General features: G+C 42.3%; 1 protein-coding gene across 6 annotated transcripts in view; it reads right to left on the reverse strand.

Annotated features, from left to right (window-relative positions):
* Nucleotides 1–12,738, reverse strand: part of NSD2 (nuclear receptor binding SET domain protein 2) — a 521,650-nt gene that overhangs the window by 105,627 nt on the left and 403,285 nt on the right. For all 6 annotated transcript variants that reach the window (XM_033950948.1, XM_033950940.1, XM_033950930.1 and 3 more), the window contains exon 15: nt 6,616–6,772. In XM_033950948.1, coding sequence (XP_033806839.1) covers nt 6,616–6,772 — 157 coding nt within the window. The remainder of the gene's footprint in view (nt 1–6,615; nt 6,773–12,738) is intronic.

Raw genomic sequence — 12,738 nt, forward strand, 5'->3', positions numbered from 1 at the left:
AGGATCTTTATTTGGCTTTGGCAAAACAATAGTTAATGATTCTGCCATACTACCTGTAATACAACCTTTATTTAGTTGTGTCAAATATAAGTTTAATAAATGAGGTAATAAGATAATTTGAAAAGATTTATAAAACTCTACAGTATAACCATCACCACCTGGAGCGGTCCCAACTCTAAGAGACTTCAATGCTGTTTGTAATTCTTTTAGTGATATAGGCTCTTCTAAACTTCTTTTTATATGATCTGGAACCTTCGGACCCTGCAAGGTATAGGCGGAATAGAAGTCCCTAATGTAATGTAATTAATTTTAAAAAATCAATGCCATCCTTTTCCCTATCCAAATAAGGCTCAGAAGAATAAAGGGCTTTATAGAAATTTAAAAATTGTTTTAAAATAGGACCAATTTGAGAATGTTTATCCCCTTTTTCATCTTTAATTATACTAATTTTTGTTTTCCTTTTCTTTACTTTAAGATAATTAGCCAATAATCTTCCCGCCTTATTAGAGCTTCCATAATACAGAGCTTGCTGTGAAAAAATATCATTTCTTACTAATTTAGAAGAAATCTCATTATATTTGCATTTAGTTTTTAAAAGAGCTTGTAAAGTGGAATGTTCCCATTTATCAATCAATTTTGCCTCTAAAATTCTAATCTCTTTCTCTAACTTAGAAAATTGCACTTTTATTTGCTTCTTAAGATAAGCTGAATATGATATAATTTGCCCTCTTATGGTTGCCTTAAAAGCATCCCATAAAGTTTCTATAGAGATTTCTTCTGTATTATTTATTTGAAAATATTCGTTAATTTTTAATTGAAAATCTTCACAAAATTTTGGATCCGCAAGCAATGCATTATCAAATCTCCATATTGGTCTACTATTATCTTTATCAATAACATCAAATTCAACCCACACCCCCCCCTGATCCGACAAAATGATTGGATCAATGGAGGCTTGTGTAACCCGATGTACTAAATTATCTGAAATGAAAACATAATCTATTCTCGAAAAAGATTTATGAACGTGAGAACAAAACGAAAATTCTCGATCATTAAAATGAAGAATACGCCATATATCCTTTAAATTAGAAGATTGTACAAAATTATCTAATCCTAATGATTTTATAATTTTACTAGGGGAATCAGCCAAGACACTGTTGACCTAGAAGTTTGACAGGGATCCTGTTTCACCAGAGAAAGGTGGCTTGAGACCACAGCATTCTTGCTGCACCACTCCAGATGTCTCTGCCACTTGATAAGAGATTGAAAAATACTAAAGAATAGAAAACAACACCAGTGCTCTTTAAGGGGAGTAAAGCCAATTCTGATATTTTTTCTCTGCCTGAGTCTACCGGCAGGGGGACATAAACTAATTTTCTGTATTCATCTGACATAAGGATAAAGAAACCAGTGCTACTTTATGGAATTGATGTTTCCCCATCAGCAACAAAATGCTATTCTTTTGTAACAACAATTTTGAAACAAAGACAAAGTACACTATGTTTATTGGTGTCAAATGCAACAGAAGCATGGTTGGACTTTCTAAGAGCTTTATTTCTCATCAAGTAGAAGCCCAAGGTTCACATGCAGTACAATTGAAAGTATGTAGAACTCATTCATTACTTATGCCTTATGGAAAAATATTGGAAGGACAGATTGATTAAGGTATAAATAAAGCATAGGACTGCCTGTTTTGATTACAATTAAAACAGTTTACATATTATATAAAGATACTTAAGTAGTAAAATGGGTACGCCTCATGTCAAAAATGATTGACAGCTGTCAGAGATAAGGATCGACCAATCAGCGTTTACTTCCAGGTTAAGTTCCACCCACTCTCTACCCAAACCCTGCCCACTCTCCACTCAAACTCCGCCCACACCCCACTCACTTTTCCCTTAGCCCTGCCCACACCACACCCCCTCCCGCCAAGGCCTCACCCACTCTCCACCCATGCCCCGCCCCTCCCATAGGAATGAATGGTGGTGACCCCGCCCATGCCCCACGCCACATCACTGGAAATGCACTTTCTGATGACATCATCGGAAATGGGGGCATGTTTGACCCCGGAAATACGCTCTCTGATGATGTCAGCGGAAATGGGAGTGCCTGCCCTACCGGAAGTGCACATTCTGATGACGTAGGCAGAAATAGGGTAAATGAAGCGCTGGAAATGCGCTTTTCTGACCACGTAGGCGGAAATAGGGTAAATGAAGAGCCGGAAATGCGCTTTTCTGATGAGACGGAAATGCATTTTCTGATGATGTTACCAGAAACAGACTTAGTCAAAATCCCGGAAATGATGTGGCCAGAAAAAGAAGTGTCTTTCTTTTAACAGTTTTTAGTTAAAAGACAGGTTTTAAGAGCTCATGGTTAGAGCAATGCACAGGCAGATCACAAAAGAAAAGACATTTACAAATTCTTTCCTGTTTTTTTTTTTAAACAGACTAGTGCAGAAACAACTTAGAAAAGGCTGCATTATGTCCCTGTGAACAAGCAGCATATCAACACCATCACATTTGAAATAAAGACGGATCAGAACAGGAACGTCTCATTTCGTTATGGGAAGGTGATCCTTAAGTTTCACCTGCGACCCAGGAAGACTGTTGTGTTTTAAAATGTTGGTGTCTAAAGATTACGGAGACCCCAAAGCATACAAAAATTATTACACAGCACAAGCCAGTTATGGACTTTCAGGATATCACGGGGCCCCTGTCATGTACGGTGCCGGTGTAGGTGGCGTATTTCATAGTCTCTTTAGAAAAGCAATATCGCTTTTGAGAAGGGGTTTTGAAATTATTAAACCATATGTGAAAGAAGCCGCAAAAAACATAGCTAAAGATGTCATGGGCCACGTCGCAACAACCGTTCTAAATAAAATAAACCATTCTGCAGAGCAGGTGGGGTAAGGACTGGCGGTGGTTAGACGAGCTGTTAAAAGAAAGAGGACCCATCCTCAAGAGATTATGCAAGGACCTCCAAAACCTTTTAAAAGAAAGAAACCCCAAGGTGACATCATCAAAAGTACAGATACCTGCCTGCATCCAATAATTCCAGATGACCTTAAACCCGCCAATTTGAATCTTGGAGTTCAGCCAAATAGTCTGACACGTGGATTTATAAATTGGAATAGGTGTTAAATTATCTACAAATTTTATAGTTTCCCAAGCATCTAGTAAAATTCTATTGTCCTTGTACAATCTAGGCATCTTGATATTCATAACATGACAATCAATGGTGACAGGAGTTGCCATTCCAACCATAACCAGTCAGGCAGAGTTTCCATGAGCTCAGGGAGGATCCAATACATACCCTGACGCTTAATATAGGCTTGATGATACCTATAGAAATTTGGAAAATTTACCCCTCCCTCCGCAATTGATTTTTGTAAACTGGGCTATTCTCACTTTTTCCCCAGCCAAATAAATTTTGTCAGAATACTATTTATCTTTTTATAAAATGACCCCTGAAAATACACAGGCAACATTCCCATTTGGTAGCAAACCACAGGCAAAATCATCATCTTAACCTTTTGGACTCTCCCCCCACCAAGACAAATGTAAAGGGTTCCATTGCGCACACATTTCCGTGACCTTCAACAGCAATTCTTTTTCATTAAATTTGAATGTTTCTTCCAATGTATTATGAATCCAAATTCATAGATATTTAATCCCTACCTCCTTCCAAAGAAAAGGGAATGAACCAAATAAACCCTTTTGACAATGAACATTTAAAGCAGGGGTGTCAAAGTCCCTCCTCGAGGGCCGGAATCCAGTCGGGTTTTCTGGATTTCCCCAATGAATATGCATTGAAAGCAGTGCATGCAAATAGATCTCATGCAGATTCATTGGGGAAATCCTGAAAACCCGACTGGATTCTGGCCCTCGAGGACCGACTTTGACACCTGTGATTTAAAGGAAGAATCTCAGATTTACTTCAATTTATTTTATAACCAAGTGATCTATAAAGCGGCATTATGATCTTCTCCGATCTACTCGTGATTCCCTTCTTTATCATGCCTAACATTCTATTTGCTTTCTTTGCCGCCGCCGCACATTGTGCTGATGGTTTCAGGGTCCTATCTATCAGTACACCCAGGTCCTTTTCTTGTTCGCTCTTACCTAGAGTTGCACCTGACATTCTATACTCGTGTTCCTTATTCTTACTGCCTAAATGCATCACTTTGCATTTCTCCACGTTAAACTTCATCTGCCATTTCTTCGCCCATTTCTCTAACTGACCCAAATCTCTCTGGAGTTCCTCGCTATCCTTTTGCGATCTGATTGGCCGGCATAGCTTTGTGTCGTCTGCAAACTTGATAATCTCGCTGGATGTTCCTTCTTCTAGGTCATTTATATAGATATTAAATAAGATCGGCCCAAGTACCGAGCCCTGGGGTACACCGCTAGTCACTTTCTTCCAGTCAGAGAACTTCCCATTTATGCCCATTCTCTGTTTCCTGTTCTCCAGCCATTTGCCTAGCCATCTTTGTATATCCCCCTCTATTCCATGGCTTTGTAGTTTCCTGAGAAGTCTTTTGTGTGGAACTTTGTCGAACGCTTTCTGAAAGTCTAAGTATATTATGTCCACCGGTTCTCCACTATCAATTTGTTCATTCACGGTCTCAAAAAATTGAAGTAAATTCGTTAAACATGATTTCCCTTTCCTGAAGCCATGTTGACTTGCTTTTATCAGGTCGTGTATATCTAAATGCTGGACTATGCTATCTTTAGTCAGTGCTTCAACCATCTTTCCAGGGACAGACGTAAGGCTCACAGGTCTGTAGTTGCCCGGTTCTCCTCTCAATCCTTTTTTGAAAATTGGCGTGACGTTCGCTATCTTCCAGTCGTTCGGTATCTGTCAAGTTCTAATTGTCAAGTTGGCAAGTTTTTGCAACAACTCTCCGATTTCAACCTTCAATTCTTTTAAGACTCTCAGGTGAATTCCATCAGGTCCAGGGGATTTGTTACTTTTAAGTTTGTCGATTTGATAGTATACCTGGTCCAAGTCCACTTCTACTGTGGTGAGGCTGTCCTCTATTACTCCATTGAACACTTCCATTGCATCTGGTATTGTCTGTTGAATAGCTAATAATAAGGGTTCCAATACAATATCTGGTATTGTCTGTTGAATAGCTAATAATAAGGGTTCCAATACAATATCAAAAAGCAATGGAGATAATGGACACCCAGGTCTAACACCCCTCTCCAAACAGAAACATTCCAAAAAAGTATTATTTATATATAATCTAGCAGAAGGGGAGCTATACAAGGTTTGAATCATTTGTATGAATCCAGAACCAATACTAAACCAGTCCATTGCTTGGTATATGAAGGTCCATTCTACTCAATCAAAGGCCTTCTCTGCATCCAAAGACACAGAGAAAGCCGGATCATCTATGGCTTTAGATAAATTTAACATATGTAAAGCCAATCTGGTGTTATTTAAATTATGTATTTGAGCAACGAACCCCGTTTGGTGCATACCAATGATATGAGGGAGAGCCTTAGATAAGCGCAAAACCAATAACTTAGCCAAAAGTTTACCATCTACATTTATCAAGGAAATAGGCCTGTAATTTGAAACCAAACTAGAGATTCCGCCATAGTACCTGATATACAACCTTTATTTAGTTGAGCCTGATACAAATTTAATAAATAAGGTAATAGGGAATTTTGAAATGATTTATAGAACTCCACAGTAAAACCATCACCACCTGGAGTGGATCCAACCCTAAGGGACTTCAAGCTGTTTGCAATTCTTTCAAAGATATAGGCATATCAAGGGATCTTTTAATATGCTCAGGAATTTTAGGACCCTTAATTGATTTTAAAAAGTCTAATCCATCTATTTCTTTATTTGAATAAAGCTCAGAAGAATACAAAGCCTTATAATATGTTAAAAATTGTTTAAAAATATTTCCAATCTGAGAGTGAGTTACCCCATTCTTATGTTCTTTATATATATGTAAATTGTACTTTGGTTGTGGGGTTAGGATGCTAATTTGATTTCAATTTTACCAAAAATCATTCAAAATTTTAACTGTGAAAAATTCAGTTTCAAATCTCTACAGGCTCTTCAGTCTAATCATTATATTAAAATTAAATGTCCTACATTCTTTAGACATCCTATTTTAATAAAAGGACAACTAAATATGCTAATATTCAGAACTATTTTTTAGCATTTTGGTTTCAGTTATCAAAGAATTGCTCAAAAGTAGAATATGAGTTAAAAGCTGTAAATTACTAGTTGCAATTAATATTTTTTAAAATGTACTCATAGATACTTTTTCCTTGCAAAATAGCAGTGAACAGTTTTCATTACATTCTGTATTATGTACTTGCCAAATATTTTTAAAGAATGTTGTACACATTAACAGTTCATCCAACTATGCAATGCTGTCAAAATACATGCAAGCCATGAACAAAATAAACCAGGGCAAAATAGTTTAATTTGTTAAAAAAGAGAATAATCAACTAGTTTTGACTGCTTGATCAAACAAGCTGTAAATCAATTTACTACATAATAGTACCTTTTATTAGCACACAAACTTAAGTTTCTAACTCTAATGAAGCTCCAGTTATTTTTAAATATTTTAAAGTTTGGCATACAGACCTATAGTTTCCCAATTTAACCCAGAGAATGTCCTGGAAGCGAGGTTTTTTCCCTGACATGCAGTCATTACAGTACCAGCTGCCATCAGGCATCTCTATGTTCAGACAGTCCGGGTGAAAAGCTGCTGGACATGATTCACAACACAACAGGCTCCCTCCTACAGAGAAGTAGCAAAACAAAGTAAATAACTCACTCTGAAGTACTACTGAAAAAGTGTGTTAAATCAAAAACACATTTTGCTTTTTTAACAATGGAAACACTATTCAATAAATATGACCCCCCTCTCCCCATGCAGTAAGTCAGTCTTCAAAATCTGGCAAAACAGTAACCAGCTATGCACTAGGCATTCTCTGTAGAGAGCAGAATGTAGAAGACAAAGTAAAAGATTTCATCAGATGACAATTCATACGTGTTCTCCCAGAGCTCAGAAAAGTCTGGGGATTTCGGGCAAGTGTGAACCTCCTCTAAAACCCCTACTTCATATATAATGAAGGGATCGTAAATCAACTCCCACAAAAGTCAGTGGATTCATCCTACTTTCCGTGGAGAATCCCTGTTAGAGGAAAATAGCTTATATTTTACAAGGATGGATAAACCATAAAAGTAGGGAATCTCACAGCTGAGAGTTGCCTTATTTCATCTGGTTTTCAGTGTAAGGCAATAATGAGATATATGGTTCTATGGGGTTTTCGGTGTAAGAAAATAATGAGATATAGATATGTGAATACTAATAGCATATCATGTTTCAACTTGAATGGAAACTGACAAGACAGGTAACCAATATTGCCATGCCTGCCTTGGAGCACTTTTACTATGAGTACATCTGTTCTTGGTTCTTATTCTTCCTAAAATGGGAAACGTAACTTCTGCATTATTTCAATGAAATTTAGGATAGGGTAAAATTTCAAGCTATGAGGTATTTCTAGGAAGAATAGCCGAGGGTTGCAGAGTAGCCCTTTTAACTTTCTCTTAACAGATCACACGTCCTACTATGAGAAGTCAGAATGAATATTCCAAACAGATGCTCAGACCCCTCTGCTTTTATGGCTTGCAGGACTGCCAAGCCCTGCCAGCCAGATGTCAACTGAACAAGTCCTGCCAGTACTGAACAACCCGCACTTAATTCATTAGGGGTGCTTCGGCTGCTAATGCCAGCTATTGCACATACTCACTTCAAAAGCACACTAGCAAAATGTAACTTTTTATTGTGGCAGTGGTAGCAGTAGTGTCCCGGGGGGGGGGGGGGAGGGGGGAGAGGAAGAAGGCAGAAAGAATACCAGGCTCTCTCAATCTACCTTTATGAACCCCTAAAAATGGCCTTTGGGCTAAGCCCCTGATTCTAAGCATGAAAAAATATGGTAGAATACACCAATTTCTCAACACACGGTACACATATAGGGGTAAGCGCTGTGTTGCCTTCATTTGCTGACTAGTACCTGCGCCTCTCTCCCCCCCAGTCATTGCTTTGTCAGGCCAGGCCCCAGACTTGTGGCTACCACCGCCGACTCTATTCAGCCCCACTAGGACCTTACTCGCTCTCCCCAGCTCCTGGGTTGGAGTTTCTTCTTCAGCGCATGCGCAGTCCTATCTACTGGAAAAGAGCTTACCAGGGTAAGTATATAATCTCCTTTTCCAGTGCAATATGTGAGACATTCTAGACCATAGGGTCGTCCAAATGCAATCCCCCAACTAGTCAGGATGGGCTTGCTGCACTGGTCTTCAAGACTGAGGACCCGAAAGCCAAGTTCTGAAAGACAGCACCATCCACTCCGTATAATCTGGCAAACGTGGGAAGATACAACCATGTCGCCACCCTGCAAAACTCCTCAGGAGGAAAAGATCTAGCTTCGGACAAAGAAGAAGCCACACTCCTGGTAAAATGCACCCGAACAGAAACAGGGAACTCTTTCCTTGCAAGAATGTAGGTGTATGAAATGGCTCTAGGGATCCACCTGGAGATTGTGGCCTTAGAAGCGGGAACACCACACTTCAACGAACAAGTCAGCACAGAGGGCCAAAAGATGAAACTCGTTAGTGCCCTCAGAAAACACAGGAGCACCCTGCACATGTCAAGTTTCCTCAGAAGCCAATCCTGATGCTTGGAACTCATTGCTTGAAACACAGGCAAACACACTTCCTGAATGACAGGGAAAGCTGAAACCACCGTCTGCAAAAAGGAAGGAACTGTCCGTAGAGATACTTGTATCTCTGAAATATGGGCAGAAGTGATGGTGATCAGAAAACAGTCGTGAGAGCTAAGTCCAGGAGAAACACATCCAGAAAAGGCTCAAAAGAAGCTCTGGCAATACCCAACAGCACCACGTCAAGGTCCCAGCTAAACTGAAGAGGCGCTTTCAAAAATGAACAATAACCGATGCAACTTTAACTAGAACCAACCATCCTGAGATGGAAAACAGGAGAGACTGATTCCCAGGGCATCCAGAGATACCACTGGGAGTACTTTAACAAGACCAGCTCGGAGAAAGGGAAGGACCTGCAACCCTGGAGCCGAACAAAGGCCTAGTCACCTCAAAGGAGAAAAGTTTCCGTCTTAACGTACCTTGGATGATTTCTTAGATTTCAGCAGTGGAAGAAACACAAGTTCCAATTAGTCTGTATGACCCAAGGCCATGCGCTCAAGAGCCAAGCTGGAAGAGCAGAGCGACCCAGAACTTCCATGACAACTGGGCCCGAGCGAGAAGGACCGGGATACGCTCAGGCACAAACTACACTGAACCCGCAAACACATCAGAGCTGCGTACCACAGTATTTCAGGCTAGACTGCAGCCACTCAAAGGTCGCAGCCTAGATGACTCTCAAGCCACCGAAGAACCTCGGCCCGGGCAGAAAGATGAAACAAAGAATGCCTGTAGGCCACGGCTGTACTCGAGCCTTGAGCCCCTTGCTTCTGGGCTTGAATCTGTGGCTGAAGAAGTGTGGCACTGTTTTTTTTCCCTGTCGTGGTCAAAAAGTCAGTGCGGGGCTGACCTCACCGCCTCACAACCGCTTGAAGCGCCTGAGGCAATAGGGTCTACTCTCCGGAGTCTAGAGTCACAAGGATGGAGAGACTGACAACTGATGAAGTCTGCTTGATTAGAGCACACTCCAGCCACCTGCGCCGTCGTCAGCATCAGGAGATGAAGTTCTGTCCAAAGGAAAAGAAGGCAGGGCTCCGCTAGCCCATCCAAAGACCTCAAGAAGTCTTTTAGGGCTCAATGAAGGACCAGGAGTACCAGCTGAAAGAGGGATCACTTCCTCTATAAAGGAGTCCAGTTATCCTGAAGGAGACAGGGACAGCAAGCCCCACCAGCCTCGATGGCTGGCATCCTTGGCTACCACCATCCAGGAGGCAATGTCCAATAGAACACCCTGGCAGAGCGATGGAGGGCAAAACCTCCAAAGTCCATGGTAGCCTCATGGCTAAGACATCTCGGTGGGGTGCCCAGCGAGAAAGCCAGGCCTGCTAAAGAGGATGAATGAGCTCCCTCACCCAAGGAACCACCACCGGCAGGCCGCCATGGATTCCAGAACCTGTAGGTAGTCATGAGCCGAAGGCGCGGGGTTTTTTGGGTTTTTTTTTAAGAACTCCGATATCCGCAAACACAGCTTCTGTCTCTGAGCCTCACGCAGGTATACACGATCCACCGCCGTATCAAACAGAACCCCTCTCCCCCCCAGTAATCCAGCAACTGTGTGGACAACAGATGAATTTTGCTGAAGATGAAGTTAACAAACCAGCCCAGGTCCTCCAGAACCCGGAATACCTGTTCCACCATGGTGCGCCTCGTTTCTAATGAGGGCGCTCTGAGCAACTAGTCATCCAGATAGTGGGTAAACTTGCAACCTCCTCCCTCCAATGAGCTGCCCCAACCACCAGCACAGTGGTGAAGGTTCTGGGCGCTGTCGTCAGACCACATGGCAGAGCCGAAAACTGATAACGCTGATCCCGCACATGAAACTTCAGAAAGTAGTGGTGAGCTGGAAAAAATAGGAATCTAAAAATATGCCTCCATAAAATCCAGGGAGGTCAGAAACTCCCCCAGAGCCACTGCTGAAAAGTCGGACTTCCATGGTCTCTATCTGGAACCGAGTAAGCCTGAAAGGCACCTGCACTTACATTAGATCCAGAAGAGGTCTCCAATCTACTGATTCATTCATTAGTATGATCAAGTATACAGAGTATCTGCCTGAGCTCAAAAGGGCACTTGGCACCGGCTCTATTGCTCAAACACGCAGGAAGCACTGAACAGTAGCCTGGATTATGTGCGCTGCATCTGGTCTCCTGGCAGAAGCCACAACCTAATCTAACATAGGTTGGGCAAATTCCAGCTTGTAGCCTGACCGAAGAAATTCCAAGACTTACTTGTCTGCCTCAATGTGCCTCCAGGCCTGCAGACGCTCCAAGATCCGACCCCCTATCTGCAGAGGGGTCCTCAGCTTTGTTTTTCTTTTCTATATCTTTACTAAGGGCAGGTTGGGCAAAGGCAGGCTGAGAGCGCATGTAGTTCACAAACCGACCCCTGGAACCCTGAAAGGATTTCCATGACGAGGACAGAAAATGTGGGCTGTAGGCACAAAAATTCATTCGGCAGCCTCAAAATTGGTGGGCGCTATACTATCCAGCAGTGCCTGTGGACGACGATCCATCACCGCAATCATGAGGGCATCCAGCCAATTGCCCAACAGCAACTACTCCTTGAAAGGCAGCCAGGCTAGAGTTGCCATGGAGAACATATCAGCAGCCTACTGCCGAACCTAAAGCCTTTGGCGGACTGACATGGAATATGCTGACCTTGAAGCCAGTCCTCTCAAAAGGTCATAGAATCATCCGTCATGAAGTCCATCCCAGCCATCCGAAGCTGAGGAGGAGGCTCTACCGCTTCAGTCTCTAGACTGCGTAGCAAGCTAGGCAGGCACGGCACAAAGAACATTGCCACAGCAGCTTTAACTCCTAAATTAGCAGAGTAAAAAACTGTCACTAAGCAGTGATGTGTGGCAGGCAGGGCCGGATTTTCCTATAGGCTAACTAGGCTTCAGCCTAGGGCTTCAAGATCAAGAGGGGCCTACATTCAAATTGTTAGCAAAATTAAAATTACACTATTCTAAAAACAGTGAACATTAAAACACTGAACCGAAAATAAGGAGAAATTCTACGCTTCGGGATCGGAACCGGCTCCGGCCGCAACGAGGCGCCGACTCTGCTTCTCCCTTTCTTTTTCTCGCCCTGGGAGGAGGATCAGGGAGGGAAATATGTCAGTCCGGAAACAGCTGGGCAAAGCCCAGCCCCGCAGGGAGAGAGGCAAAACATGGATCCGTCAGGACAGGGCGGCCCAAACTGGCATCGGGGGTGGGGTGGGGGGTTTCAGTGTAAGGGGGATGGGAGGCAGGCAGGATGGCATGGGGGAGGGGTTCAATGGAAGGGGGAGGGGAGGCAGGCGGGCATTGGAGGGGGGGTGAGGTGAGGAAGGATGCACTGGGGGCACTATGGACATAGGAAGAGGCAATGTTGTGTGTTATGTTTGATTAGTTATTGTTACAAGTACCATATATGGTGCTGAGAATAAATGTCCAAATAAGTGTTGTTGACTTTTTTTTTATTTATTATCTGTGTCACATTTTTTATAAAGGTTAGTACCAATAACAACATGTTTCATTTAACATATTGATATATATCACAGTAATGATGTATTTTATTATCTCTCATGTAATTTACAAACTTAAAAATGGGAGGTGAAAGGGCCTCATAAGTGGAATAGCCTAGGGCCTCTTTTCATCTAAATCCAGCTCTGGTGGCAGGTCACCTGAGAGCCTCAGGAATCACCTATGGCCATCCCAATAGCTGCTGTTACTCTTGTGCCAGAGGATACCCGTGGGAGAAAGCACTATCATTCTGGTAAAGCCCATCTGAAGAGTCAAATTGTTCCATAACTATGAGACTGAAATCCGGATGCCACGGAAAGGACTCAGACTGCGAGCACATGCTGCAAAGCCAGGGAGAAGAAGTAACAGAAATAAGAGGAGGATTGGCATCCAAGCTTAAGTCCTACAAAGACTGAGCAATCAGATTAAGCAGCGCTGCAAAGTTAACAAGAGCACCACAATCTGATCAGCACCAGGATCTGG

The sequence above is a fragment of the Geotrypetes seraphini genome, chromosome 1, assembly GCF_902459505.1.
Source record: "Geotrypetes seraphini chromosome 1, aGeoSer1.1, whole genome shotgun sequence".
NCBI lineage: Eukaryota > Metazoa > Chordata > Amphibia > Gymnophiona > Dermophiidae > Geotrypetes > Geotrypetes seraphini.